The sequence below is a fragment of the Phyllobates terribilis genome, unplaced genomic scaffold (genome assembly GCF_046119375.1).
Source record: "Phyllobates terribilis strain yellow unplaced genomic scaffold, ASM4611937v1 Scaffold_4__5_contigs__length_816908805, whole genome shotgun sequence".
NCBI classification, from domain to species: Eukaryota; Metazoa; Chordata; class Amphibia; order Anura; family Dendrobatidae; genus Phyllobates; species Phyllobates terribilis.
This window is the reverse complement of record NW_027362764.1, coordinates 359,623,414-359,651,189: the sequence shown is the minus strand read 5'-3', so window position 1 is coordinate 359,651,189 and position 27,776 is coordinate 359,623,414. Positions and strand designations below refer to the sequence as shown.

Genomic DNA, 27,776 nt, shown 5'->3' with positions numbered 1-27,776 from the left:
TAGAGCTGGTCGTGCAGCGATATAGTGGAGCGAGGGTTACTGCAGGTTGTAGACTTGTCGGAAGAGGTGGGTCTTCAGGTTCCTTTTGAAGGTTTCCATGGTAGGCGAGAGTCTGATATGTTGGGGTAGAGAGTTCCAGAGTAGAGGGAATGAGCGGGAGAAATCTTGTATACAATTGTGTTAAGAGGAGATAAGAGGGGAGTAGAGAAGGAGATCTTGTGAGGATTGGAGGTTGCATGTAGGCAAGTAGTATGAGACTAGGTCACAGATATATGCAGGAGACAGGTTGTGGATGGCTTTGTATGCCGTGGTTAGGGTTTTGAACTGGAGTCTCTGGCAAATGGGGAGCCAGTGAAGGGATTGACAGAGAGGAGAGGCCGAAGAATAGTGGGGGGACAGGTGGGTAAAGTGGGGCAGCAGAGTTTAGGATAGATTGGAGGGGTGCGAGAGTGGTAGAAGGGAGGCCACATAGCAAGAGGTTGCAGTAGTCGAGGCGGGAGATGATGGTGTGCACTAGTGTTTTTGCAGATTCATGGTTGAGGAATGTGCAGATCCAGGGGGATATTTTTGAGTTGAAGTCGGCAGGAAGTGGAAAGGGCTTGGATATGTGGTTTGAAGGAGAGGTTAGAGTCCAGGGTTACCCCGAAGCAGCAGGCTTGCAGGACTGGGGACAGTGGTCAGCCATTGACTTTGATGGATAGGTCAGTTGTGGGGGTTGAGTGAGACGGTGGAAAGATGATTAATTCAGTTTTATCCATGTTAAGTTTTAGAAATCTGTCAGAGAAGAAGAATGACATAGCGGACAGACATTGTGGGATTTTGGTTAGTAGGGAGGAGATATCGGGTCCAGATAGGTAGATCTGTGTGTTATCAGCAAAGAGGTGATACTGAAAGCCATGGGACTCTATGAGCTGTCCCAGGCTGAAGGTTTAGATGGAGAAGAGCAGAGGTCCTAGGACTGAACCTTGCGGGACACCGACAGATAGAGGGCGAGATGAGGAGGTAGTGTGTGAGTGGGAGACACTGAATGTCCTGTCTATTAAATATGAGGAGATCCAAGATAGGGCCAGGTCTTTCATGCAAAGAGATGGGAGAGTCTGTAGTAAGAGGGAATGGTCCACTGTGTCAAAGGCAGATGACAGGTCCAGGAGGAGAAGGACAGAGTAGTGTTGCTTGGATTTGGTACTTAGTAGGTCATTGGTGACTTTAGTCAGGGCAGTTTCAGAGGAGTGGTGTGGTCGGAAGCCAGATTGGAGGCGGTCAAAGAGAGAGCAGGAGGAGAAGTGGGAGGACGGTTCAGAATGGACGTGTTGTTCCAGTAGTTTTGAGGCGTAAGGGAGAAGTGATATGGGGCGATAGCTAGACAGAGTGGATGGGTCAAGGGAGGGCTTTTTGAGGATGGGTGTGATCGAGGCATGTTTGAGGCATGAGGGGAAGATACCAGTTGTTAGTGACAGGTTGAAAAGGTGGGTTAGGGTTGGGATGAAGACTGTGGTGAGGTTAGGGATGAGGTGGGATGAGATTGGGTCAAGTTCGCAGGTGGTGAGGTGTGATTTGGAGAGTAAAGAGGAGAGTTGATCGTCCGTAATGGTGGAGAAGCTGGTTTTGGAGGAGGACGGTTGAGTAGTTATGAGGAGGGGTTGTGGGGACTTTAGGCAAAAGCTTTGTCTGATGATGTCAATCTTCTGGTTGAATAATGAGGCAAAGTCTTCGGCTGAGATGAAAGTTGAGAGAGGAGGCGCTAGGGGACGGAGGAGAGAATTGAAAGTTTTAAATAGCTGTTTAGGGCTGCAAGACAGGGAGGATATGAGAGATGAGAAGTGTTTTTGTTTTGCTGCAGTAAGTGTGGACTTGAAGGTAGTGAAGGACTGTTTGAATGCGATGAAGTGCTCGTTGTAGTGGGACCTTTTCCATTTCTGCTCAGCAACCCTGGAGGCCCTTCGCAGTTCTTTAGTCAGGTTGGTGTGCTAGGGTTGCCTGTTCAGTGGGCGAGCTGTGGTATGTGTGAGGGGGGCGACGGAATTGAGAGCTGCAGCTGTTGTGGTGTTATATAAAGTGGCATCTGCATTTGCATTGTGTAATGAACTTATGCCTGTGAGAGGGAGAAGGGATTCAGAGAGTGAGTGTAGGTAAAGGTGCTTGAGATTTCTGCAAGGGTGTGCAAGTTTGTGGAGTGGGGCTTCTGCCCCTGGAGAGGAGAGGGAAGAGAATGTGAGTAGGTTGTGGTAAGAAAGAGAGAGAGGTGAGCTAGAGAGGTTAGATAGGGAACAGAGGCGGGTGAAGATGAGGTCCAGTGTGTGGCCATCTTTGTGAGTGGGGGCACAAGACCATTGAGCAAGGCTGAAGGAGGAAGCTTGGAGACAGATGAGTGCGAAGTGTCAATGGGCAGGTTGAAGTCATCCATGATGATAGTGGGGTTTTCAGTGGAAAGAAAATGAAGTAGCCAGGTTGTGAAGTGGTCAAAGAAGGTGGTGGCTGGTCCTGGTGGGCGTTAAACGACGGCCAGTTGAAGGTTGAAGGGAGAGTAGATGCACACACAGTGCACTTCAAAAGACTATAAAAGGGAGTTACGTTTAAAAACTCCCTTCCTACTTCATATTGTCAGCAATGGCACCATATGGAAGATAAATGTCACAAGACCTGAGAAAGAAAATTATTTCTTGACACAAGAAAGATGAAGGCTACAAGAACATCAGCAAAGCTTTACTTAGTCAGAATACTGTAGCAAAATTTAACAAAGATGGGACTGCAACCATCCCAGAGACATTCAGGCTGATCACGGAACATAACACCTAAACAGGAGTGTCTTCTCATGAGAAAGGTTGACGAAAATCGACATGCAAGTTCACCTTAGTTAGCTAAAGTAGAAAGCCAAACCGGGGTGAATGTTTCTCATGACACAATGCGGCATATTTAGTGGCCAAGTATGTCTCCTGATCTGAACCCAACCTAAACATCTATGGGGAATTCTGAAGAGACAAGTTGAGCATCAATCTTCATCCAGCATCCAGGCTCTAATAGAGGACGTTCTTGAAGAATAAATAAAATAGATGTTGCAATATGTCGCCAACTTGTTCATTCCATGAATGCCTAGAAGACTGTTCTTAAAAATCATGGAGGTCCCACAAAATACTAAATGTAGATGTTTTTGATGTATATGATGTATAGCATCAGCTAATTTGAGCAAAACTGAAGATTTTGTAATGAAAGTTATATTATTAACCTTACTTTCATGTTATGGGTTGAAAAATGTTTGATGAAACTTTAGTTTTGTCAAAATTTTGTACATTGTTATTGTATTCAGTCAGATATTAATTAAAATGTTTGTTTTCAAAGGAGGTGAACTCATTCATGCTGAGCACTGTAAATTCAGATTCTGTTGCATTAATAAGCTGTAAGCTTCACATGACACTAATTGACAGCCTTCTCCCCAATTCCATACCAAAAGAGAAAGCAAACAATCAATAGTGAGTAGGAAGGGGGAGCCAGCAGCTCATGAAATCTCAAGGCTTTCAGTGTGTACAGAAACACATTGGCCCCAATTATGGTGAAAAATTCTTTGAAATGTTGCAAGAATGTGCGACTTTTGGAGTTTTCTTTATGCCAGCTCCAGCCAGATCCAATGGTCAAAGTCATGATAAATTGCGCCACAAAAGTGGAGTAAATTACACCAGAAATGTGTGTTTAAGCCCCTGACTGGAGTAACATTCCAGGTAGACCATGAATTTGGTGCAGCACACCTTTCATTAATACAGGCGTGTAAAACACCAGTCTTAATTAATCAGAGCCTATATGTGCTGAACTAATAAAAAGTAAGTTTATCAGAAATATTGAATTTTTACACATACATAACGCTCCTATTACTTACGGTTTCATGTTAAAAAGATCCCTGTATCCTGTTGCATTTAGATCTTTAACTTTGTGTTTCTCAGCAATAAGTTTTTCTTTGGTCCATGTCATTTGTACATTCTCTGGAGCTGCGTTACTTGATTTGGCAATCACCGCAGAATGTGATGCGGTATTTCTGTCATGGATAAGTTGTGCCTAAACAAAAAGCATAAGTAGGAGTGAATTAATAAACTGTCATAAGTTTACATTTAGAGGTGAATTTTAACTTAATTAATCCACTTGAAAAGTGCTCAGAAAATGCCAAGCTGGTATACTGCATTAGAGACAGGAGGGAGAGACAAGTTTTACTCGACACAGACAATAGGGAGGAGTGGAACAGTCAAACGTTGGTTACCAGATATACCCGATGCTGCAATGTTACGGTTCATTGCTTCTGTTTAAGGGTTTTTCATGCAGCAAATTTTGCTCTGTCTAAACGTACATCCTGAATTTTACTAACACTCACAGCGGAGGAGGTATCTAGACAGTAGGTCTACCACATAAATGGAACTAAGGGAATTAAGTTAATCAGAAGATAATTGTATAAAATTTCACAAGCAACATGATATTCATTTATTATCTTCCAAACTTTTTTGAAAGTTAAGAAGTTTACTGTTCTGTATCACAACACAAAAAAGTATACAAAACAGCACAAAGGAAACATGGCATTGGGATGCTAGGAAGGTAGAAAAACATTTATTAAATGGCAAGTTTAAAGGGCCAGAGTTCTATATTTGTGTAAGCATATGACCTGACGCAAAACAGAATGTTTAGGAGCTACAATTCATTGAAACATAATAAGTTATACCATGTTCCATAGGTTTAGCACAAAAACACAATTATTCATTGATTACCAACATCAATATTCAATTATTCGCCTTAAAAGTAGTATGGCGGATGGCAGGAAAGGGTTCAACGTTGAAATTGCAACACCAAGCAGAAAAAGTCGTGGAATTATGGAAATCACAGGATCGACAGATATGTTAAAGATATGAAAATGATTATAATTGTTTAAAAATCTTGACTTAAATCAGTATAAAGTATGAATGCCATGGGCAGAAATGAATCCTCTTAAACAGCTTAGCATCCTATCAATGAGGTTATAAATGATCGTCTCAGGAATGTTCTGCCACGAATAAACTTGGGCATGCAAATCATCAAGATCTGTTGCTGGCAGCTCTCTTTGCTATGTGCCAGATATGCTCAATGGGAGAAAAGTCTAGGGATGCTACAGGCCATGGTAACACGTTTAAACCACAAAGGCTCCTTTTAGTTATACGAACAACAACATGCAGCCTGGCACTGTCGTGTTGAGAAACTGCTCCTGGGATAATTTATGCTTCTTTATGAAGGACTGTTCATGGCACTGCCTATTTGGTGTACAGACCAATCTCTGACTATCATTGCATCAAAGACACAAGTGAAACTCACCACTGAAAAGAATAGATCTCTATTCCAACGTCCATTGCTTTCTTGCTCTGCACCATGATAGCCTTTGAGAGTGGTGGCGTGAGGTCACCTGTAGCTGGATGTCTGGCTCATAACTCAATATTATGCAAATGTCTTTTGATGGTTTTTGTAGACACTGTTTGAAGTCTTAGGCTTGGTATGTGACATCTAATTTGATTTGCAGCTACAGAATGGATAATTTTGCACCATTCTTCGAATCTGACAACGCCAGCCATGAAGAGGCCTTCCCGAGTCACACCAGTTCTACTTCTAGGATTATGGTGGTGTGGGGTGGCATAATGTACGGTAGCCAGACTCCTCAAGTCTTCATTCCAGATACAATAACAACTTAAATTGATTTGGTCGTGGAACCACTGATACGGCCATTTCTATTAAGTGTGCCACGAGCCATATTTCAACACAACACAAGGCTGCATGTTGCTCAGCCAACTATGAGCAGCCATGGGTTGCCCTAATTGGGCTACCCATACCTGCAGTATCATGCACATCTAGGACATCATTGATTAGCGATTGCAAAGGTAGCTGTCAAAAGTGGATCTTGACGATTGGCTTGGCCAAGCGCAATCTGGTACTTCGACGGTGACATTGTGAGACATCGTAGATCTGTTGCTATTTCACAATATATTATTGATGAGTGACATAAAACAGGAGCTAAAGTTGACTTTAATATCTAACCATATTATATATCGAAATCTACATAAAACTATTATGTCTGATTGGTAGGGTCTGACAGAGCTGCCAAATGACAACAGACAAGCTGTAAAAGAAAAGTCATTTATGTTTTTCTAATAACAGAAAACTAGCCATTTTGGACATACTGTAGCTTGAGGCATCAATGAAGAAGACATCATGACAACGCATTTTTCACAAGCACACATTTTTATTTTTTAGTATGGCGAAACTCTGGCACTTTAATTCTTTCACCAAGAAATAAATACACAATGGGATGACAATACCCGTACTACCTCATTTTGTGGTTTGTCATTAGGTAGCAGAGAATAGGAGTCTTGTGCCACTGGTCGTGGAATAGAGTAGATTTTTCTTCTAACTGAACCACGTGACTCATCTGTAATGCTCTGTATCTAGGACATAAAGATTGCCCAGAGCAAATTACATAGCAGAAGGTTTCTAAAAAGACAATACAACAGAAAGCAATCCTAGATAGAGGAGAGTTAGAACAACTGCCACCTATAACAATACATCGTAACATATGCAACACTTAAGAAATGTGCATGAATAAGTATGAGGAAATTAGAGATTAAGATTTAAATGCAGCTTAATTATAGCTGCACGTCAGTACTCCTAGGAGCCAAAACAGCACAAACATGATTGGACACACCTCTTACTGACAGGCTATTGTGTATATATAGCAGCATGTCAATCACTGTCCTGATGAGGTGCGCTCTCCTCATTTATACACCGGCCTTATAAATGATGTGTACGGTGTACTCTTTCAGATCTCCCAGCTGCCAAATGGCACAATGCTTCTCTATGCCATTTTGGCTATAAGAAGTATAGACATATAGCTGTAATACGCTTACATATAGAAGCGGATTAACCCTTAATCTGCAGGTTAATAGAGTTGGGGGACATGCGAGGTTCCCTTTAAAATGAACAGTAATAAAGTCAGACAATACTTTACTGCAGCCATATATTAATCAATATATGTTGTCAGTTTAGATTAATTTCTGTCAGCAAGTACCAATTCGAAGGCTGAAAATGCAAACAATTATTTGTGCAATAATTTGTGAAAAACTTTCTTCATCACAAAGTAAAATCAGACTGGAAAATGCATCCTGTAACATTAAGAAAAAAAAGTTAGATATTAAAATGCCACTCTATAAACCTAAGAAATAACATATCAATTCGCTCTATTGCTCATTTATTGGGTAAATGAAGGCCTGGTAACTGACGTACAGGGTATTTTCTCTAAGGCCTATTCAGATATCCGTTTTTTTCACATACAGGTGCTTCTCACAAAATTAGAATATCATCAAAAAGTTAATTTATTAAATTTATTTCAGTTCTTCAATACAAAAAGTGAAACATATATATTATATAGAGTCATTACAAACAGAGTGATCTATTTCAAGTGTTTATTTCAGTAAATGCACTCAATACTTGGTCGGGGCTCCTTTTGCATCGATTACTACATCAATGTGGCGTAACATGGAGGTGATCAGCCTGTGGCACTGCTGAGGTGTTATGGAAGCCCAGGTTGCTTTGATAGCGGCCTTCAGCTTGTCTGCATTCTTGGGTTTGCTGTCTCATCTTCCTCTTGACAATACCCCATCGATTCTCTATGGGGTTAAGGTCGGGCGAGTTTGCTGGCAAATCAAGCACAGTGATACTGTTGTTTTTAAACCAGGTATTGGTACTTTTGGCAGTGTGGACAGATGCCAAGTCCTGCTGGAGAATGAAATTTCCATCTCCAAAATGCTTGTCGGCAGAGGGAAAAATGAAGTGCTCTAAAATTTCCTGGTAGATGGCTGTGCCGACTTTGATAAAACACAGTGGACCTACACCAGCAGATGACATGGCACCCTAAACCATCACTGATTGTGGAAACTTCACACTAGACCTCAAGCAGCTTGGATTGTGTGCCTCTCCACTCTTCCTCCAGACTCTGGGACCTTGATTTCCAAATAAAATGCAAAATATACTTTCATCTGAAAACACCACCTTGGACCACTGAGCAACAGTCCAGGTCTTTTTCTCCTTGGCCCAGGTAAGACGCTTCTGGCGTTGTCTATTGGTCATGAGTGGCTTGACACAAGGAATGCGACACTTGTAGCCCATGTCCTGGATACGTCTGTGTGTGGTGGCTCTTGCAGCAATGACTCCAGCAGCAGTCCACTCCTTGTGAATCTCCCCCAAATTTTTTAATGACCTTTTCTTAACAATCCTTTCAAGGCTGCAGTTATCCCGGTTGCTTATGCACCCATTTCTACCACACTTTTTCCTTCCACTCAACATTCCATTAATATGCTTGGATACAACACTCTGTGAACAGACAGCTTCTTTAGGAATGATCTTTTGTTGCTTACCCTCCTTGTGGAGGGTGTCAATGACAGCCTTCTGGACATCTGTAAAGTCAGCAGACTTCCCCATGATTGTAGAGCCTACTGAAACAGACTAGGGGACATTTTTAAACGCTTAGGAAGCCTTTGCAGGTGTTTTTTGTTGATTATTCTAATTTACTGAGATAATGACTTTTGTGTTTTCATTGGCTGTAAGCCATAATCATCAACATTAACAGAAATAAACACTTGAAATAGATCACTCTGTTTGTAGTGACTATATAATATATGAGTTTCACTTTTTGTATTGAAGAACTGAAATAAATTAACTTTTTGATGATATTCTAATTTTGTGAGAAGCACCTGTATGTGAAATAGTGAACTGATTCTCATCAGTGTTTTGAATCAGATTTCCATCAGTGTTTCAGTTTTACCATCAATGTTTCATCAGTGTTTTTCTTGTATGAAAAAAAAAAGCATCTCCTATTAATTGCAATTTTAAAGGGGGTTTCCGGGTTGAAAAGTCTGCAGTCACTGAAGAAAAGGAAGGATATGTTCAAGCGTACATACACAGGAGATATATGGTTAGTTCTCCAAGATGTTTGGAACAACCTGCCTGTTGAGTTCTTTCAAAAACTAAGTGCAAGTGTACCTAAAAGTACTAATGCGGTTTGGAAGGCAACAGGTGGTCACATTAAATATTGAGTTGAAAGAGTATAATAAATAAATAATAAAAAAACAGACACCTCTACATAATCTCTTGCTCTCTTTTGGATTCAATCTCCATGTACCCAAATCTCTCTTCGACCACTCTGAATTTAGTGGTCAGCTCCTTTGAAGGTATGCTCACACTGGTGTATAAAGACAAAATAAAAAAAAAATCAGTCCCATTCTCATCCAGGAGAGTGGGACGGTTTTCTCTCACTTGTCATCCGTCTGCTGTCCAGGTGCAATCCGTTTTTTTACTCTAATCTTTTACGGGATAATTTACAGTTTCCTATGCTGTAGAATTATAATGTATCAGTACATATCGGATGTCATACTGATGGTCTGTATAGCATGCAAATTTTTTCTCGCGCACTGTCCGATTTTGGAGTGAAATGATAGCATGCTGCGATTTTTTTCTCTTGCCAAATACAGTTGAGAAAATAATTTGCAGATCTTTACTGCCCCAATGAATAACATTGGTCCGAGTGCAATCCGATTTTTATTGGACAGCACTCATCCAATTTATTCACTAATGTGAGCGAACCCTCAAAGTGTAAAAAAAAACTTTTATAGGCGTAGATGACATTGGTAGAAGGTTCTCCATAGATGGTCCATACATATAATATCCATAGCTACACTGTTCATACATGACTCTCCATCAAATATAGACATGAGACAAAAGTACGGAGCTTGGTACCCCTCACTGTCACTATCAGTAAGGTATTCAGATCTGGACCTTCCACAAGGCAGAGCTAATTCATATGAAATCACTGACTATCTCGATCACTGTATATTACATTCCTGCTGTCGTTCCTATATTGTACAGGTCAGCCTCTCCATGTTGTCTGCTCGCACCTCCCTCACCATATACATTACATCGTTGTTGTGAGTACAAAATACATGGCTGCAATAATTCATGTTACTTGTTGTTCGGGCATGACTCTAATCACAGGTTCCCTTTAACCCCTTCATGTACATGTACGGCACAGCAGGAAGCGCGATCCAGCAAGATGTCATACATGTAGGGCGCGCTGATGGAGCCGGCTCACATGCAGAGGTGGCGAAATCATCAGCAGATATAAGCTATACATCATAGCTGACACCCTGCTGTAACGCCCAGGATCGATGCTAGCACCACCTGCCTGTGTCTGATTGACAGCTCTAATACCCTGCCATGAAAAAGCATTGCAGAGTAATAGACCAGTGATCATACCAGGAAAAGTTGATGTCCATACTAGGATTAAATTTAAAAAAAAAAGTGAACTAAACTGTGTAAAAATGTGAAATAATAAAAAGGAAAGTGTGAAAAAAAAAAAAAAATTATTCATTCAAATAAAAACAATTCTACCAAAACAAAAGTAAAAGAAAAAAAAAAGTACACATATTTGGTATTGCCGTCTATAGATCAAACCATTCTATAAAACTGGAAAAAAAAGTGATCAAAAAACAAACATGGCAGCTCGCACATTTCTTAGTAGTTTATTAGCAGACAAGTATTGAGCTTGGTCTCCCATTGACGTGAATATACTGCAGTATGCAGGCAGCGGACTCCAAGCAATGTACAGAGATAATGTATATATCCTTGTACCTCTCTTAGGCTAAGTGCACTGTGTCCGTGCACCTAGCCTACAGTATACGTCTGGAAACCTTTCCTGACGTATTCTGTAACATTACTATGGCCGACCATTCACCAGACACAGTGTGATCAAGCCTCTGCACCAGTTTAACTGTATAGGAAAGTGCAGCATATTGCACTTTACTATACAGGGTAATACTGCAAAGAGAAGTATACTATGCAAAATACGTCTCTTTACAGGGAGTCTTTTGGGATCCACACTAACAGTACACACCGATGAGCGCATTCCTCCCGACGAGTGTATGCACCCAACAGTGTTCACAATTGCAGTGTGGACCTAGCCTTGGTTCAGGCCGCTGCTGAAGAAGTTTCAGCTAATCGTAAGTCTATTGGATAAAAAGGAGGTTCTACAAAGTACTGGGGGGTGAATAGTTACGCACACTTAAGTATCCAATAATTTTGTTCTATTTGGTGTTTGCTTCACAATAAAAAGAAAACCAAATGTTCACAGTTGTGGGCATGTTTCTTTACATGAACTACATGTTCTTTTGTAGTTCTTTTACATGAACTACAACTGCAAACCCTCCAAAAAAACTGTGAAATTCCAAGTTGTGAGGTAACAAAACACGAAAAATGCCAAGCGGGGGTGTGAACACTTTCACAAGTCACTGTATTGGGCACTAAAATGGCATATTTGCAATTTTCAGTCTGCAACATCTATTGCGCACTAATTTATGGAAAAAAAGTGGAGGCACAATAGTCACCTAGATGATGTCACTGAGTGTAATTTGCAAAATGGGGTCACTATTTGGTGGATTTCTGCTGTTTTGGAAGCTTAAGGCCTCTGCAAATGGTGCACACAAACTAATCTAGAAAACTGATCACTAAAAACTAATTTAGTCCATTTTCTCCTGTTGCCCTTGTGAAAATGAAAAATTTGGGGTTAAAGCAACATTTTTGAGGGAAAAATCACAATTTTCATTTTTTTCTTACACGTCTATAATTCCTGTGAAGCAAAGGGTTAATAAAGTTGTTGAATTTAAGCACATTGAGGAGTGCAGTAAATGGTGTCACTTTTGAGTATTTTCTGTCACATAGACCCCTAAAAGTTACATCAAATGTGATGTGGTCCCCAAAACAATTGGTTTTGTAAATTTAGATGAAAGAATTAAACATTTCTGATAAACTTTTAACCCATTTAATTTCCTAACAAAAATATTTATTAATTTGGGGTATATCTCTGGTTTAAGGGCATAAAAATTCAAAGTATCAAAATTGTGAAATTTTGTCATTTTTAATATTTTCATAAAAAAACTCAAATCATAGCAACTGAAGTTTACCACAAACATGAAGTACAATGTGTCAGGAAAAAAACAAATCTCAAAATCACTGGGATATGTTGAAGGGTTTCAGAATTATTAGCTCAAAAAATGACACTGGTTAGAATTGAAAAATTTGGCCTGGTAAGGGAGGTGAAAATAGGCTTCGGGGTAAAGAGGTTAACGGCTTGGATAGCCAATTTGAAATATAGTATACTTTGACAATCTTTTTCATTCTTTTTTTATCCCCTCTTTATCTTCCCGTCTCCTGCAGATCAGATACAGTGATCCTGGTGTGTTTGTAGAATAATTATAAATTTTGTTTTGCTCTTAACCCCTTCCAAACATACGCCATATTAGGAAGGGGCATTATGATCGCGGTCGTAGAGGGTAGGACTGCGACTGGGTCGTGAGGTAGAGGGGACTGCTGATGTCATAGCATATTTCAGCTGGATGTGCGTCTGAGTACTCACATCCAGCTGAAATGCATTGCCACGTAGAGACCCACTGTGTCCCTGCGCCACAATACACGCTGCCAGCCAATTGAAGGCTAGCAGCTGACGTCGGTGTGCAAGTCAATGGCTAAGCATGGCTCTGCTTGTCGCTTGCATGACAATGTCAGCTGCCAGCTTCTGTGGTGGCTACAGAAGAGGACACCACGCAGAATGGGTTAGAAGGAAGGCCAGTAGAATAGATTGATATAGAATACAACGTTATAGATCAGGTAATATTTTACATATAGACACACAGTTATATATATACGGACAGCGTTTTGTATACATATACAACTTTGTATAAATTAATGTGTGTGTATTATGTAAAATCCTACTTATGTATATATAAAGGTAGGATTTTATAGAAACACTCATGATTTTATGCACACTCACATATAGAATCTTATATACACCAAGAACAAAGTTCTACAAACACAGGCAGGATCTTGTATACATACACACAACGATAAATCTATATATGTATACATGTACAGTGCATTGTGAAAGTATTTGGCCCCCTTGAACTTTTCTAACTTTTGCCACATTTCTGGCTTCAATCAAAGATATAAAATTCTAATTTTTTGGGGAAGAATCAACAACAAGTGGGACACAATCGTGAAGTGGAACGAAATTTATTGGATATTTTAAACTTTTTTAACAAATTAAAAACTGAAAAGTGGGGCGTGCAATATTATTCAACCCCTTTACTTTCAATGCAGCAAACTCACTCCAGAAGTTCAGTGAGGATCTCTGAATGATCCAATGTTGTCCTAAATGACTGGTAATGATAAATAGAATCCACCTGTGTGTAATCAAGTCTCCGTATAAATGTACCTGCTCTGTCATAGTCTCAGGGTTCTGTTTCAAGTGCAGAGAGCATCATGAAGACCAAGGAACACACCAGGCAGGTCCGCGATACTGTTGTGGTGAAGCTTAAAGCCGGATTTGTTGTTTGGGGTATGTCTCTATCAGTTTCGCACATCGAGAGGCGGAAAATCTTGCCCATTCTTCCTTGCAAAACAGCTCGAGCTCATTGAGGTTGGATGGAGGGCGTTTATGAACAGTAGTTTTCAGCTCTTTCCACAGATTCTCGATTGCATTCAGGTCTGGACTTTGACTTGGCCATTCTAACACCTGGATACGTTTATTTTTGAACCATTCCATTGTTGATTTTGCTTTATGTTTGGGATCATTGTCTTGTTGGAAGATAAATCTCCGTCCCAGTCTCAGGTCTTTTGCAGACGCCAACAGGTTTTCTTCCAGAATGGTCCTTTATTTGGCTCCGTCCATCTTCCCATCAATTTTAACCATCTTCCCTGTCCCTGCTGAAGAAAAGCAGGCCCAAACCATGATGCTGCCACCACCATGTTTGACAGTGGGGATGGTGTTTTGAGGGTCATGAGCTGTGCTGCTTTTACGTCAAACATATCGTTTTGCATTGTGGCCAAAAAGTTCGATTTTGGTTTCATCTGACCAGAGCACCTTATTCCACATGCTTGGTGTGTCTCTCAGGTGGCTTGTGGCAAACTTCAAACGAGACTTTTTGTGAATATCTTTGAGAAATGGCTTTCTTCTTGCCACTCTTCCATAAAGGCCAGATTTGTGCAGTGTACAACTGATTGTTGTCCTATGGACAGACTCTCCCACCTCAGCTGTAGATCTCTGCAGTTCATCCAGACTGATCATGGGCCTTTTGGCTGCATCTCTGATCACTCTTCTCCTTGGTCGAGATGAAAGTTTAGAGGGACGGCCGGGTCTTGGTAAATTTGCAGTGGTCTGATACTCCTTCCATTTCAATATAATCGCTTGCACAGTGCTCCTTGAGATGTTTAAAACGTGGAAAATCTTCTTGTAACCAAATCCGGCTTTAAACGTCGCCACAACAGTATCTCGGACCTGCCTGGTGTGTTCCTTGGTCTTCATTATGCTCTCTGCACTTGAAACAGAACCCTGAGACTATCACAGAGCAGGTACATTTATACGGAGACTTGATTACACACAAGTGGATTCTATTTATCATTACCAGTCATTTAGGACAACATTGGATCATTCAGAGATCCTCACTGAACTTCTGGAGTGAGTTTGATGTACTGAAAGTAAAGGGGTCGAATATATTGCACGCGCCACTTTTCAGTTTTTAATTTGTTAAAAAAGTTTAAAATATCCTATAAATTTCGTTCCACTTCACGATTGTGTCCCACTTGTTGTTGATTCTTCCCAAAAAAATTAGAATTTTATATCTTTATGTTTGAAGCCAGAAATGTGGCAAAAGGTAGAAAAGTTCAAGAGGGCCAAATACTTTCACAATGCCCTGTATATACAGGATTTGATACAATAATGATTTTCTGTACACACATACACGCAGGATTTGATATATAACATGTAACATGTGTGCATATACAGTACAGACCAAAAGTTTGGACACACCTCATTTTAAGATTTTTCTGTATTTTCTTGACTATGAAAATTGTACATTCACACTGAAGGCATCAAAACTATGAATTAACACATGTGGAATTATGTACTTAACAAAAAAGTGTGAAACAACTGAAAATATGTCTTATATTCTAGGTTCCTCAAAGTAGCCACCTTTTGCTTTGATGACTGCTTTGCACACTCTTGGCATTCTCTTGATAAGCTTCAAGAGGTAGTCACCGGAAATGGTTTTCACTTCACAGGTGTGCCCTGTCAGGTTTAATAAGTGGGATTTCTTGCCTTATAAATGGGGTTGGGACCATCAGTTGTGTTGTGCAGAAGTCTGGTGGATACACAGCTGATAGTCCTACTGAATAGACTGTTAGAATTTGCATTATGGCAAGAAAAAAAGCAGCTAAGTAAAGAAAAACGAGTGGCCATCATTACTTTAAGAAATGAAGGTCAGTCAGTCCGAAAAATTGGGAAAATTTTGAAAGTGTCCCCAAGTGCAGTTGCAAAAACCATCAAGCGCTACAAAGAAACTGGCTCACATGAAGACCGCCCCAGGAAAGGAAGACCAAGAGTCACCTCTGCTTCTGAGGATAAGTTTATCCGAGTCACCAGCCTCAGAAATCGCAGGTTAACAGCAGCTCAGATTAGAGACCAGGTCAATGCCACACAGAGTTCTAGCAGCAGACACATCTCTTCAACAACTGTTAAGAGGAGACTTTGTGCAGCAGGCCTTCATGGTAAAATAGCTGCTAGGAAACAACTGCTAAGGACAGGCAACAAGCAGAAGAGACTTGTTTGACTTGTGAATGTACAATTTTCATAGTCATGAAAATACAGAAAAATCTTTAAATAAGTAGGTGTGTCCAAACTTTTCATCTGTACTGTATATATATCTCAAAAAAATAAAGGGAACACTCAAATAACACATCCTAGATCTGAATGAATGAAATATTCTCATTGAAAACTTTGTTCTATACAAAGTTGAATGTGCTGACGACAATCGCACAAAAATCATCAATGGAAATCAAATTTATTAACCAATGGAGTTAATGGGTTCCTCCTAATGGGTCTAGGATGTGTTATTTGAGTGTTCCCTTTATTTTTTTGAGCAGTGTATATACATATACACACACACACACACATATACACTGTGTGCAGAATTATTAGGCAAGTTGTATTTTAGAGGATTATTTTTATTATTGATCAACAACTATGTTCTCAATCAACCCAAAAGACTCAAATATCCAAGCTTAATATTTTTGCAAGTTGGAGTGTTTTTTTTATTAGATTTGGCTATCTTAGGAGGATATCTGTTTGTGCAGGTAACTATTACTGAGCAGAATTATTAGGTAACTTAATAAAAACCAAATATAATGCCATCTCACTTGTTTATTTTCACCAGGTAAACCAATATCAGTGCACAAAATTTAGAAATAAACATTTCTGACATGCAAAAACAAAAACCAAAAAAATTACTGATCAATATAGCCACCTTTCTTTATGATGACACTCAACAGCCTTCCATCCATAGATTCTGTCAGTTGCTTGATCTGTTTTCGATCAACATTGCGTGCAGCAGCCACCACAGCCTTCCAGACACTGTTCCGAGAGGTGTACTGTTTTCCCTCCCTGTAGATGTCACATTTTATGATGGACCACGGGTTCTCTCTGGGGTTCAGATCAGGTGAACAAGGGGGCTATGTCATTATTTTTTCTTCTTTTAGACCTTTACTGGCCAGCCACGCTGTGGAGTAGTTGGATGCATGTGATGGAGCATTGTCCTGCATGAATATCATGTTTTTCTTGAACGATACCGACTTCTTTCTGTACCACTGCTTGAAGAAGCTGTCTTCCAGAAACTGGCAGTAGGTCTGGGAGTTGAGCTTCACTCCATCCTCAACCCGAAAAGGACCACAGGTTCATCTTTGATGATACCAGCCCATACCAGTACCCCACCTCCATCTTGCTGGCGTCTGAGTTGGAGTGGAGCTCTCTGTCCTTTATTGATCCAGCCTTAGGCCCATCCATCTGGCCCATCAAGAGTCACTCTCATTTCATCAGTCCATAAAACCTTTGAAAAATCAGTCTTGAGATACTTCTTGGCCCATTCTTGACGTTTTATTTTATGTTTCTTGTTCAAAGGTGGTAGTTTTTCAGCCTTCCTTACCCTGGCCATGTCCCTGAGTATCGCACACCTTGAGCTTTTTGATACTCCAGTAGCGTTGCAGCTCTGAAATATGGCAAAACTGGTAGCGAATGGCATCTTGGCAGCTTCACGCTTGATTTTCCTCAATTCATGGGCAGTTATTTTGCGCCTTTTTTGGCCAACACGCTTCTTGCGACCCTGTTGGCTATTTGCCATGAAACGCTTGATTGTTCAGTGATCACGCTTCAAAAGTTTGGAAATTTCAAGACTGCTGCATCCCTCTGCAAGACATCTCACAATTTTGGACTTTTCAGAGCCTGTCAAATCTCTCTTCTGACCCATTTTGCCAAAGGAAAGGAAGTTGCCTAATAATTAAGCACACCTTATATAGAGTTTTGATGTCATTAGTCAACACACCTCCTCATTACAGAGATGCACACCACCAGATTTACTTAATTGGTAGTTGGCTCTCAAGCCTATGCAGCTTGGAGTAGGACAACATGTATAAAAAGTGATCAAAATACGCATTTGCCTAATAATTCTGCACGCGGTGTACAGGTGCATATCACAATTAGAATATCATCAAAAAGTTAATTTATTTCAGTTCTTCAATACAAAAAGTGAAACTCATAGAGTCATTACAAACAGAGTGATCTATTTCAAGTATTTATTTCTGTTAATGTTGATGATTAACCATAATTCCTCATGGTCTAAGTCTAGTATGAGTTCCCCAAAAATCTGAGGTCTTTGAGGGTCTAATCTTGATTTTTACAGATTCAAACACCACCCCAAGTTTCTTAGAATGGGGCAAATTTCCATCACCTGCTTCTGACAATGACCATATGAGTTTCCTACTATGAGGAAATTGTCCAGATAGGGGATAATCGGTCTGTTCTTTTCCCAGAGGTGGGCAATAACTTCTGCTATCAACTTAATGAACACCCAAGGTGCTACTGCTAAACCAAAGGGAAGGGCCTTGCACTGAAAGTGCCTCCTGACCCCTTTATTGTTACTGCCACTCTGAGGAATTTTTGAAAATGTGCATGTATTGGTATGTGGGGATATGCATCCCTTAGATCTAGTATCGCCATGTAACAGCCAGGGAAGAGAAGTTTCATCTCTGATTTTATTGATTCTGTTACGGATCTGGGTGGTGGAACCTCTGTGCTGCGGTGCAAGGAGGGACCAGAGGGGCGTAACTAGGTATCAACTCGGACCGACCAAGGCCCTACGGTGGCTCAATCGACTCCGTGACCAGGGAAGGACCGAGCAGGGGGACCAGGTGCTACTCTGAGGACCGACCTTGTATGAGAGCAGGTGACTCCCACGGGTCAGAAGGCAGGGACTGACCGGTACAGCAGATGAGCACGGCAGGCAGGCTGACGGGTGATCCGGGCAGATGGACTGGCAGGCACGGCTGGTAACAGGCAGGTGCTTCTAGGTAAGCGGGCTGGCAGGCACGGCAGGAGCCTCCAGGTAGGCTGGCAATCCACCAGAAAAAAGTTTTTTCCTCTTACCCTCTTGGTGGCCAGAATGTTCTCTACCTCATAGACGTCCTAAGCAGAGACCGGAGCTGGGGAGGTACTTGGATTGTCGGAAAAAGAATTAAGCACAACTGCTTTGAGGAGAGATATGTGCAAGGAGTTGGGAATCCGTAAGGTGGCTGGGAGTTTTAACTTGTAGGCTACTGGGTTGATTTGCTTGAGGACTTCAAACGGACCGATGAACCGTGGACCCAACTTATAGGAGGGTATTTTGAGACGAACATGTTTGTAGGAGAGCCAAACCTTGTCTCCCGAACGGAATTGAGGTGGATCCAGACGTCTCTTATCAGCATGCTTCTTCATCCGCTCGGAGGATTGAAGAAGTGCGGATCTAGTGTCCTCCCAAATAGTGGAAAATTCGCTGACCAGAGACTCTGCGGCAGGGTTGTCCACTGAAGCGGAGACGGGAAATGGAATCCGGGGATGTTGACCGTAGACCACAAAGAACGGGGACTTGGAAGAAGATTCGCTCTCATGGTTGTTGTAGGAGAACTCGGCCTATGGTAGAAGCTCCACCCAATCGGTATGGTGAGCATAGACAAAGTGCCAGAGGTAGCTGGTAAGGATCTGGTTGATACACTCCACTTGGCCATTGGACTGTGGATGGTAAGCAGAGGAGAAATCCAGGGTGACATCCAGCAGCTTACACGTAGCTCTCCAGAAGCGCGAAGTGAACTGGATCCCTCGATCAGACACAATGTGGAGGGGTAGGCCGTGAAGACGAAAGATGTGATGGATGAAGTGCTTAGCCAGCACAGATGCAGACGGGAGACCAGGCAGAGGAATGAAGTGGGCCATTTTAGAAAAGCGGTCAGCGACCACTCAAATGATCGTACAACCGGCAGAAACAGAGAGATCCGTAATAAAGTCCATAGCAATGTGTTGCCACGGGGCAGCAGGTACGGGAAGAGGCAGGGGACGGCTGGCAGGAAGATGTCTGGGAACCTTGTTGCGGGCATAGGACGAACAGGCCGTGATGAAGTCTACCACATCCTGGCGCAGGGTAGGCCACCAGTAATGCCGGGTAATGAGCAGGAAGGTCTTCTTCTGGCCAGCATGGCCGGCTAATTTGGATGAATGACCCCAGTGAAGAACCTTCTTACGATCCGGAACCGCTACAAACGTCTCACCGGGTGGGAGACGACACAGATCTAACGGGGCCACATTCATCACTTTGGAGGGGTCGATGATATTCATAGGCTCCTTCTCTTGATCGGAAGACAAAAAGGATCGGGACAAGGCGTCTGGTTTAACGTTCTTGTCCGCCGGGCGGTAATGTAGGGTAAAGTTAAAGCGGGCGAAGAACAAAGACCACCGGGCTTGACGCGGATTGAGTCTTTGGGCATTCTGTAGATATGCCAGGTTTTTGTGGTCAGTATAGATGACCACCTGGTGCAGAGTCCCCTCGAGCAGGTAACGCCACTCCTCCAGCGCCAATTTGATGGCTAGCAGTTCTCTGTCTCCTATGGAGTAGTTGCGCTCAGATGAGGAGAAGAGCTTGGGGAAGATGCCGCAGGTTACCATTCTCCCGGATGGAGATTTCTGGGTGAGCACCGCTCCGGCTCCGGAAGAGGAGGCATCAACCTCCAGAAAGAACTGTTTGTTGCTATTTGGACGGTGCAACACTGGGGCAGAAGAGAAGGCTTGTTTTAAGGAGAGGAAGGCCTCCTCCGCTTCGGACGGCCATTCCTTAGGATTTGCTCCCTTTTGGGTGAGCGCAGAGATGGGAGCAGTCCGGGAAGAGAAATGTGGAATGAAGAGACGGTAATAGTTGGCGGAGCCCAGGAATCGCTGAATCACCTTCAACCCCTCCGGACGGGGCCACTTTAAGACGGCAGAGATCTTCTCAGGGTCCATCCGTAGACCTGTCTTAGAGATAATATAGCCCAGGAACGGAAGAGAGGACTGCTTGAAGAGGCATTTCTCAAATTTTGCATATAGGTGATTCTGCCTGAGCCTAAGCAGGACCTGACGAACATCCCTCCGATGTGAGGGAAGATCCGGAGAGAAGACCAAGATGTCGTCCATGTACACCACCACGCAAGAATATAAGAGGTCATGGAAGATGTCATTAACTAATTCTTGGAAGACGGCAGGAGCATTACAGAGACCGAAGGGCATCACACGGTATTCATAGTGACCGTCCCGGGTATTGAATGCAGTCTTCCACTCGTCTCCTTGGGGGATCCGGACCAGGTTATATGCCCCACGAAGATAGAGCTTGGTGAAGATCTTCGCGCCTTTAAGGCGGTCGAACAGCTCAGACATGAGCGGTAGGGGGTATTTGTTTTTGACAGTGATTTAGATGAGTCCTCTATAATCGATACATGGACGTAGTGAACCGTCTTTCTTTTTAACGAAGAAGAATCCGGCTCCAGCCGGGGAGGAAGATTTCCGGATGAATCCCCTAGCCAGATTTTCTTCGAAGTACTCCGACATGGCCCGGGTTTCGGCCAACGACAACGGGTAGACACGCCCACGGGGTGGAGTGGCACCGGGTATCAGGTCGATAGGGCAATCATATGGCCTATGGGGTGGCAGAGTCTCTGCCTCCTTCTTGTCGAAGACATCAGCATAGGACCAGTAAGGTGCCGGTAGACCGGGTAAATTAGCCGGAGTAGATGGAGGTAGAGCCGGGCGAACCGGAATCAGACAGGTCTCATGGCAATCCTGCCCCCAACGGAGCACCTCACCGGATTGCCAATTCAGAACGGGTTCATGTTTCTGTAGCCAGGGTAGACCTAGCAAAAGGGGGTGAGAGAGTCCGGAGAGCACATGGAAGGAAATCCTCTCTGAGTGCGCATTCCCACCTGCAGGGTTACGGCCTCTGTGACGAGCAAGATGGTCACCGGAAGGAGTCTTCCATCCACGGAAGCGACTGCCAAAGGTTCGGCCAGAGGTTTGGTAGGAATCTGATACTTCTCTACAAGGGACTGGGATATGAGATTCCCAGCGGCTCCGGAATCCAGATGTGCGGTTTCAAAGAAGCGGTTCTCTCCACAGGAAATAGAGACGGATAAAGTCAAGGACGGAGAGGATTTACTTTTGCCTGGGACGACCTCTCCACGCGGTCCTAGGCACTGGAGTTTCCTGGCTTCAACGGGCAGGATCGAATCAGGTGCTCCTTACTACAACAGTAGAAACTGCTCCCCTTGGCTCGGCATGTCTCTTGGCGAGATTTGACCATCTTGGTCTGGTCGATCTGCATAGGTTCGGGCGAGCGTGCGAGTTGCTGATTGGGAGGCCGGTTTCTGGAAAGCAGGAGCAAGACGAGGAAATCTTCTCTCCCGGGTAGTCTCCTTGGCACGTTCTAGGAAACGGAAGTCAATTCGGGTTGCTAGTGACACCAGGTCATCCAGGGTGGTAGGAACGTCCCGGCCGGCTAACTCGTCCTTAATCCGACCGGAGAGGCCCTCCCAGAAGGTGGACAGCAGGGCCTCGTTGTCCCAGGCAAGCTCAGATGCGAGGGTATGGAACCATATGGCATACTGGGCCACGGTGAGACTCCCTTGGCGGAGACGGAGCAGTGAGGAGGCAGTGGAGATCCTTCTTCCGGGTTCATCGATTACCTTCCGGAAGGCAGTGAGGAATGCCGGAAGATCGGACACCAGGGAATCCCCTCTCTCCCATAGAGGGTTTAGCCATGCCAATGCTTACCCGGTGAGGTGAGACATGATGAAAGCCACCTTGGCCCGGTCAGAGGGAAACTGATGTGGCAGAAGTTCAAAGTGCAGCGTGCACTGGTTCAGAAAGCCCCGACATAGGACGGGGTCACCTCCAAAACGAGGAGGCGCAGAAAGCCGGGTTCCTAGGCTGGATGCCATGGTATTGGTAGGTAGCGGCGCTGCCGGAGGGGGTGTCGCTCGACTTGAGGCGGACACAGATGGGACAGACAGCGTGTCCAGGCGAGTGTTGACAGACCGCAGGTAGGTCAGGATGGTTTCCTGTTGGGATCTCTGACGAGAAACCTCCTGGTACAGGTCAGCAAGCGAAGGGGCCTGGGGGCCACCGGGTTTCATGGCTCGTGCAAACTGTTATGGATCCGGGTGGTGGAACCTCTGTGCTGCGGTGCAAGGAGGGACCAGAGGGGCGTAACTAGGTATCAACTCGTACCGACCAAGGCCGTAAGGCGGTTCAATCGACTCCGTGACCAGGGAAGGACCGAGCAGAGGGACCAGGTGCTACTCTGGGGACCGACCTTCTATGAGAGCAGGTGACTCCCAAGGGTCAGAAGGCAGGGACTGACCGGTACAGCAGATGAGAACGGCAGGCAGGCTGACGGGTGATCCGGGCAGACAGACTGGCAGGCACGGCTGGTAAAGGCAGGTGCTTCTAGGTAAGCGGGCTGGCAGGCACGGCAGGTAACAGGCAGGAGCCTCCAGGTAGGCTGGCTGGTAGGCACGGCAGGTAACAGGCAGGCGCTTCTAGGTAAGCGAGCTGGCAGGCATGGCTGGTAACAGGCGGGAGCCTCCAGGTAGGCTGGCTGGTAGGCACGGCAGGTAACGGGCAGGTGCTTCCAGGTAAGCAGGCGGACAGAGCCCATAGACAGACTGGCGGACAGGACTGTAGACAGACTGTCGGGCTGGAGAGTAGACAAGCAGACTGACAGGACTTGTAGTCTGGCAAGCAGCGGGACCTGAGGGCTGAAGCAGAGTATCACACACAAAGCTACAACCTTGCACGGGCACCTCCATATTGGAGGAGGTGCCTTTTATAGGGGAAGTCCTCCGGCCATTGGCTGGGGACTTTTTAGGACGGCGCACGAGGCCCCTTTAAGAGGGAGGGAGCGCGCACGCGCCCTAAGCACAGATTCGGGGAGTCTGCGTGCACCAGCAGCAGCGAGGCCAGAAGACGCCGGAGCAGGACCGTGGCGGTAAGGGGGACGGCGTCTCTGCAGGGCAGGAGGCAGAGACGCCGATGCTACAGATTCCATCTTTAAGGTGGGAATTTTTTAAAATTTGTTCAAGTGTTTTAGGTTGATTATTGGACTGTAGGAATTGTCCGGCTTCTTTATCAGAAACAGAGGGGAATGGAACCCTCTCTTCCCACCTGATCTGGTGGCACCTCCAATAGGACATTATTTTTTAGGATGTTTAAATTTCAGTCTCTAGCGCCAGCTGTTCTGGAGGGGATACTTGTGGAGCAGTCATCACAAACTTGTCTGGTGGATGTTTCAGAAACTCTAGTCTCAACCCCGATTTTATTAGGCCAAGGATCCAGGCACTCGAGGAGATTTTTTTCCCAGGCTGGAAGGAAGAGAGAAAGCCTTCCCCCCACCTGAGAAACAAAGTCATTTGGGGGGTCTCTTGCTCTCCTGGGAGGGACCACTGAAGAGAAACCCCCTATTCTTTTTGGATCAGATCCCACTTGTCCCATTCCCTAAACATCCTCTTTCGGCTAAACTTCTTGCTCCAAAACGGCTGCTTGAAAGATGAATAGGAGTTTTTTGGAAAGTATTTTTTCTTATGTCCTGCGTTCAAGGATATAGTCCAGGGTTGAGCCAAATAGGTATTCCCCTTTGCAAGGGAGAGAACACAATTTCCTCTTTGCCTGCATGTCTCCTGGCCAGCATTTTAACCAGACAGCTCTGCATCCTGAGTTAAACAATGCCGCTGATCTGGCCGCTAACCTTGCTGAATTGGCTGATGCGTCTGAAAGGAAGGCCGTCACTCCCTTCATTACCGGGAGTGTAGCTAAGATGGATTCTTTGGGAACATTATCTTTCAGCTGATCATCTAACTTACTCAGCCAGATCATTAGTGATCTGGCTGTACACATTACCACTATGATTGGCTTTAAGGCCCCAGCTGACTACTCCCATGCGCCTTTTAGGAAAGTATTGATCTTTCTATCTAGGGGTCTTTTAGCATCCCTGTATCCTCAAAGGGAAGGGAAGACTTTCTTAAGGCTTTTGATATAGCGACATCGAACTTGGGGGCCTTACCCCAAGAAGTTGTTGCTTCCTTCTCAAAGGGGTACTTCCTCTTAAAGGCAGAAGGAAGTGGGTCCTTTTTCTCCAGTTTCTCCAATTCCTTGTTAATGAGTTCCTGCACTCTCTCATTGATGTGAAAGGATTTACGTTTTCTCTGATCTTGAGTTCCAAACATTATGTCTTGCACCGTTTCTTGGTCCTGTGGTCGACTAGCCCCATGGTAGATCTTATGGCTTTCACCAGATTATCTACTTCATCTAGTGGAAAGCAATGACGGGTTCCTGAATCACTTTTAGAAGAGGAAGAGCACGAGGAAAAGTCCTGTAAAACCCCTTCATCTGACTCCGTAACTGACAAAGTGGGAGATCTTTTGCGTTGTGCTGTTCTCTCTGAGTGGGATAGGGATCTTAAGGCGTTCTCCACCTCTGTTTTTATGAGGGACCTCAGATTGTTGGAAAAATTAGCATTTTCTTCTGAAACTGTCTTGTCAATACAAGATTGACATAACCATTTAAGCCAGGTTCTGGCTAACCCTTGACCAACAAAGCGCAGGCTTTGTGGTTAGATTCAGTAGAACATTTTTTGGTGGGCCTCCTACCATAGGGGAGAGACAGAGAGAGAGAAAGATAACCTCATTAACAGGCTGGACTTTCATGTAGATCACTCACCATTCAGAGGATATAAAGGGGTAGCGGAACAGGAGGCAGAATATCATCCAAAATCTCTTCTCTCAAGACTGCTGGAGCTGAGCCGACACCTGGACTCCCTGGTCCTGTGCCCTCCACTTGAGCAGCCGCCATGTGACCGTGGCTGCTGCTTTTCCTGAGGGCATTTCTGCCATCGGCTTGTCCCCGGCTGGGAACGCTGGGGTTGTAGTTCTGGCTCCTGCATAGCAAGCTGCTGCGGTTGCAGCTGTATTAAGGAGGGTTGCACCGACTCCATTGCGAGCCATAGGAGACCCTGCCTCGAATAGATATTCATCAAGGGGATCTGCTGGCCGGCGCTCTCCTCTTCCGTTACCACCCCCAGAATTCTTGATCCGAGTGAAAGGTCCCAGCATGCATCATCAGGGGGCAACTTCCAGTTCGCACCCTGTGATCACACGGCCAGGACGCGCAGCTGCCGGCCACTATGCTGTTAAGGTGCCGCAGCCCACGCTACGTCAGATGGACCAGACCCCATCGGGCCTGGCGCCGCCGCAGCCGAGACTGTGTCTTGCTGGAGGTCAGATGGCCCAGGTCTGGGAATCTTCTTTTTTTCTTTCTGACGGCACCCAGGAGGCTCCCCTTTCAAGGACAGGAAAACACTGAGGCATTGAAGCGCCGCCCTTTTATGTGTGGGGCTGGTTTTCAGCATAAGGCACTGGTAAACTTCATATGATTGAAGGAAGGATGAATGAACAAACGTATCCAGACATTCTTGATAAAAATCTACTGCCATCTACAAGGAAGATGAAGATGAAATGAAAGTGAACATTTCAGCAAGACAATGATCCTAAACACACAGCCCAGGAAACTCAATTGGTTTCAGAGAAATAAAATAAAGCTTCTAGAATGGCCCAGCCAATCATCTGACCCGTATCCAATAGAAAATGTATGGAATGAACAAAAGATTAGAGTTCATAGAAGGTGCCCACAGAACCTCCAGGATTTGAAGTGTTTGTGAGAAAACTTAAGAAAAGAATGTTTCATCACCAACAAAGGCTTTTGTACGAAGTATTAATTACATTTCAGCAAGCAAAACATTTCATCAAGCAATTCAGAATAGCAATACTTTTCCCATATGTCATTTCTCATTATTACACATACCTTAATTTATGGCTATCTATGGTTTGATTTCTTAGCATGTGTGGATTGGGTGGGTTGTTAACATCTGGTGAGAATGTCAGGGTAATAGCACGTTTAGAAATATATTTACTAAGAAAAATGATGACCTGTTCAATACTTATTTCATGCAGTTATCCCCCTCTGCTGTTATCAAGTTGTCACGAACAGCATTCCACTGCCTCCAATCATGAGAACAATTATGCAATTGACTGATGATTGATGGACGAGGCCACGGCTGCTTTCGCTAATATTTATTGTTGGTTGACCATAAAATACAAGCAATTGTTACCATTCACCTTTAGTGTCTCCCCTATTTCCTCATATATTGTAAGCTTGCGAGCAGGGCCCTCTGTCCCCCTGGTATCTGTTGATTTATGTGATTATTGTTATTCTGTAATGTCTTATTGTCTGTACAAGCCCCCTCTAAAACATAAAGTGCTTCGGAATATGTTGGCGCTATAGAAATAAAAATTATTATTATTATTAGGCCAGTTATTGGGAAACTCACCTTGAACGTATAGTATACACACATCGGATTCCAAAGCATCGATATAGATAAATATCTCCCCCTCTCTCTCTCTCTCTATATATATATTTATTAAATTCCTCTGGTGAGCTGAAATCTACAAGTCTGACCACAGATTCTCAACTGGATTAAATGGGATGTCTAGTCACAAGTGATAAGCCTGCAGTCACTCCGTGTGACTGCAGACTTATGAATCCCCCCAGCGCAGGCACTGTGCTCTGTGGGGATTTGCCAGTATGAGACCCGGTAATGGAGGGTATATATGTGCTATACAAACCTCCGGCCCGGCCAGCGGGCGTGGCCTCATTCTCCATACACTTGTATTGAGCAAGACTGTGTCTTCTAGTCGGACGCGCCCACTGGCTGTCCACATCACTAGACGGGGCATGACCTTGCTCCATACAAGTGAATGGAGTGCGGTGGTGCTGAATGGCCAGGGGTTTTATACCGTCGAATCCCCGCATTACACAGTGCCTGCGCTGGGGGGATTCATAAGTCTGCAGTCACACACAGTGCCTGCAGCTTATCACTTTTGACCGGACAACCCCTTTAAGGTCTGGGCCTTGACTAGGCATTTTCACGTTTCCCCTTAAACCAATCGAGTCTTGCTTTAGCAGTATTGTTTGGGTCATTGTCTTGTTGGAATGTGAACCTCCGTACCAGTCTCAAATCACTGACAAACTGAACCAGGCTTTGCTCAAGAATATTGCTGCTGTATTTCGCAGCATCCATCTTCCCCTCAACTTGCACCATTTTCACTATCCCTGCTGCCAAAAAACATACTACAACATGGAGTGTATGGCTTATTGTGGTCGTATATAGACAGTTACTGTCTCTGCTTGTGAACTCTGCAGCACCTTCAGGGTTATCATTGGTCTCTCCGCTGCATCTCTGATTAAT

The 27,776-nt window shown here is 44.0% G+C and overlaps 1 protein-coding gene across 2 annotated transcripts in view; it reads right to left on the bottom strand.

Moving 5' to 3' along the window:
- The window catches only part of SLC12A7 (solute carrier family 12 member 7), a 531,598-nt gene that overhangs the window by 46,450 nt on the left and 457,372 nt on the right, over positions 1-27,776 (bottom strand). The window contains exons 22-23 of one of the 2 annotated variants that reach the window (XM_073678432.1): positions 6,324-6,440; positions 3,869-4,044 (exon numbers count right to left, since the gene is read on the bottom strand). In XM_073678432.1, the coding sequence (XP_073534533.1) occupies positions 3,869-4,044; positions 6,324-6,440 (293 nt within the window). The remainder of the gene's footprint in view (positions 1-3,868; positions 4,045-6,323; positions 6,441-27,776) is intronic. The other variant, XM_073678433.1, reaches the window with a different exon arrangement.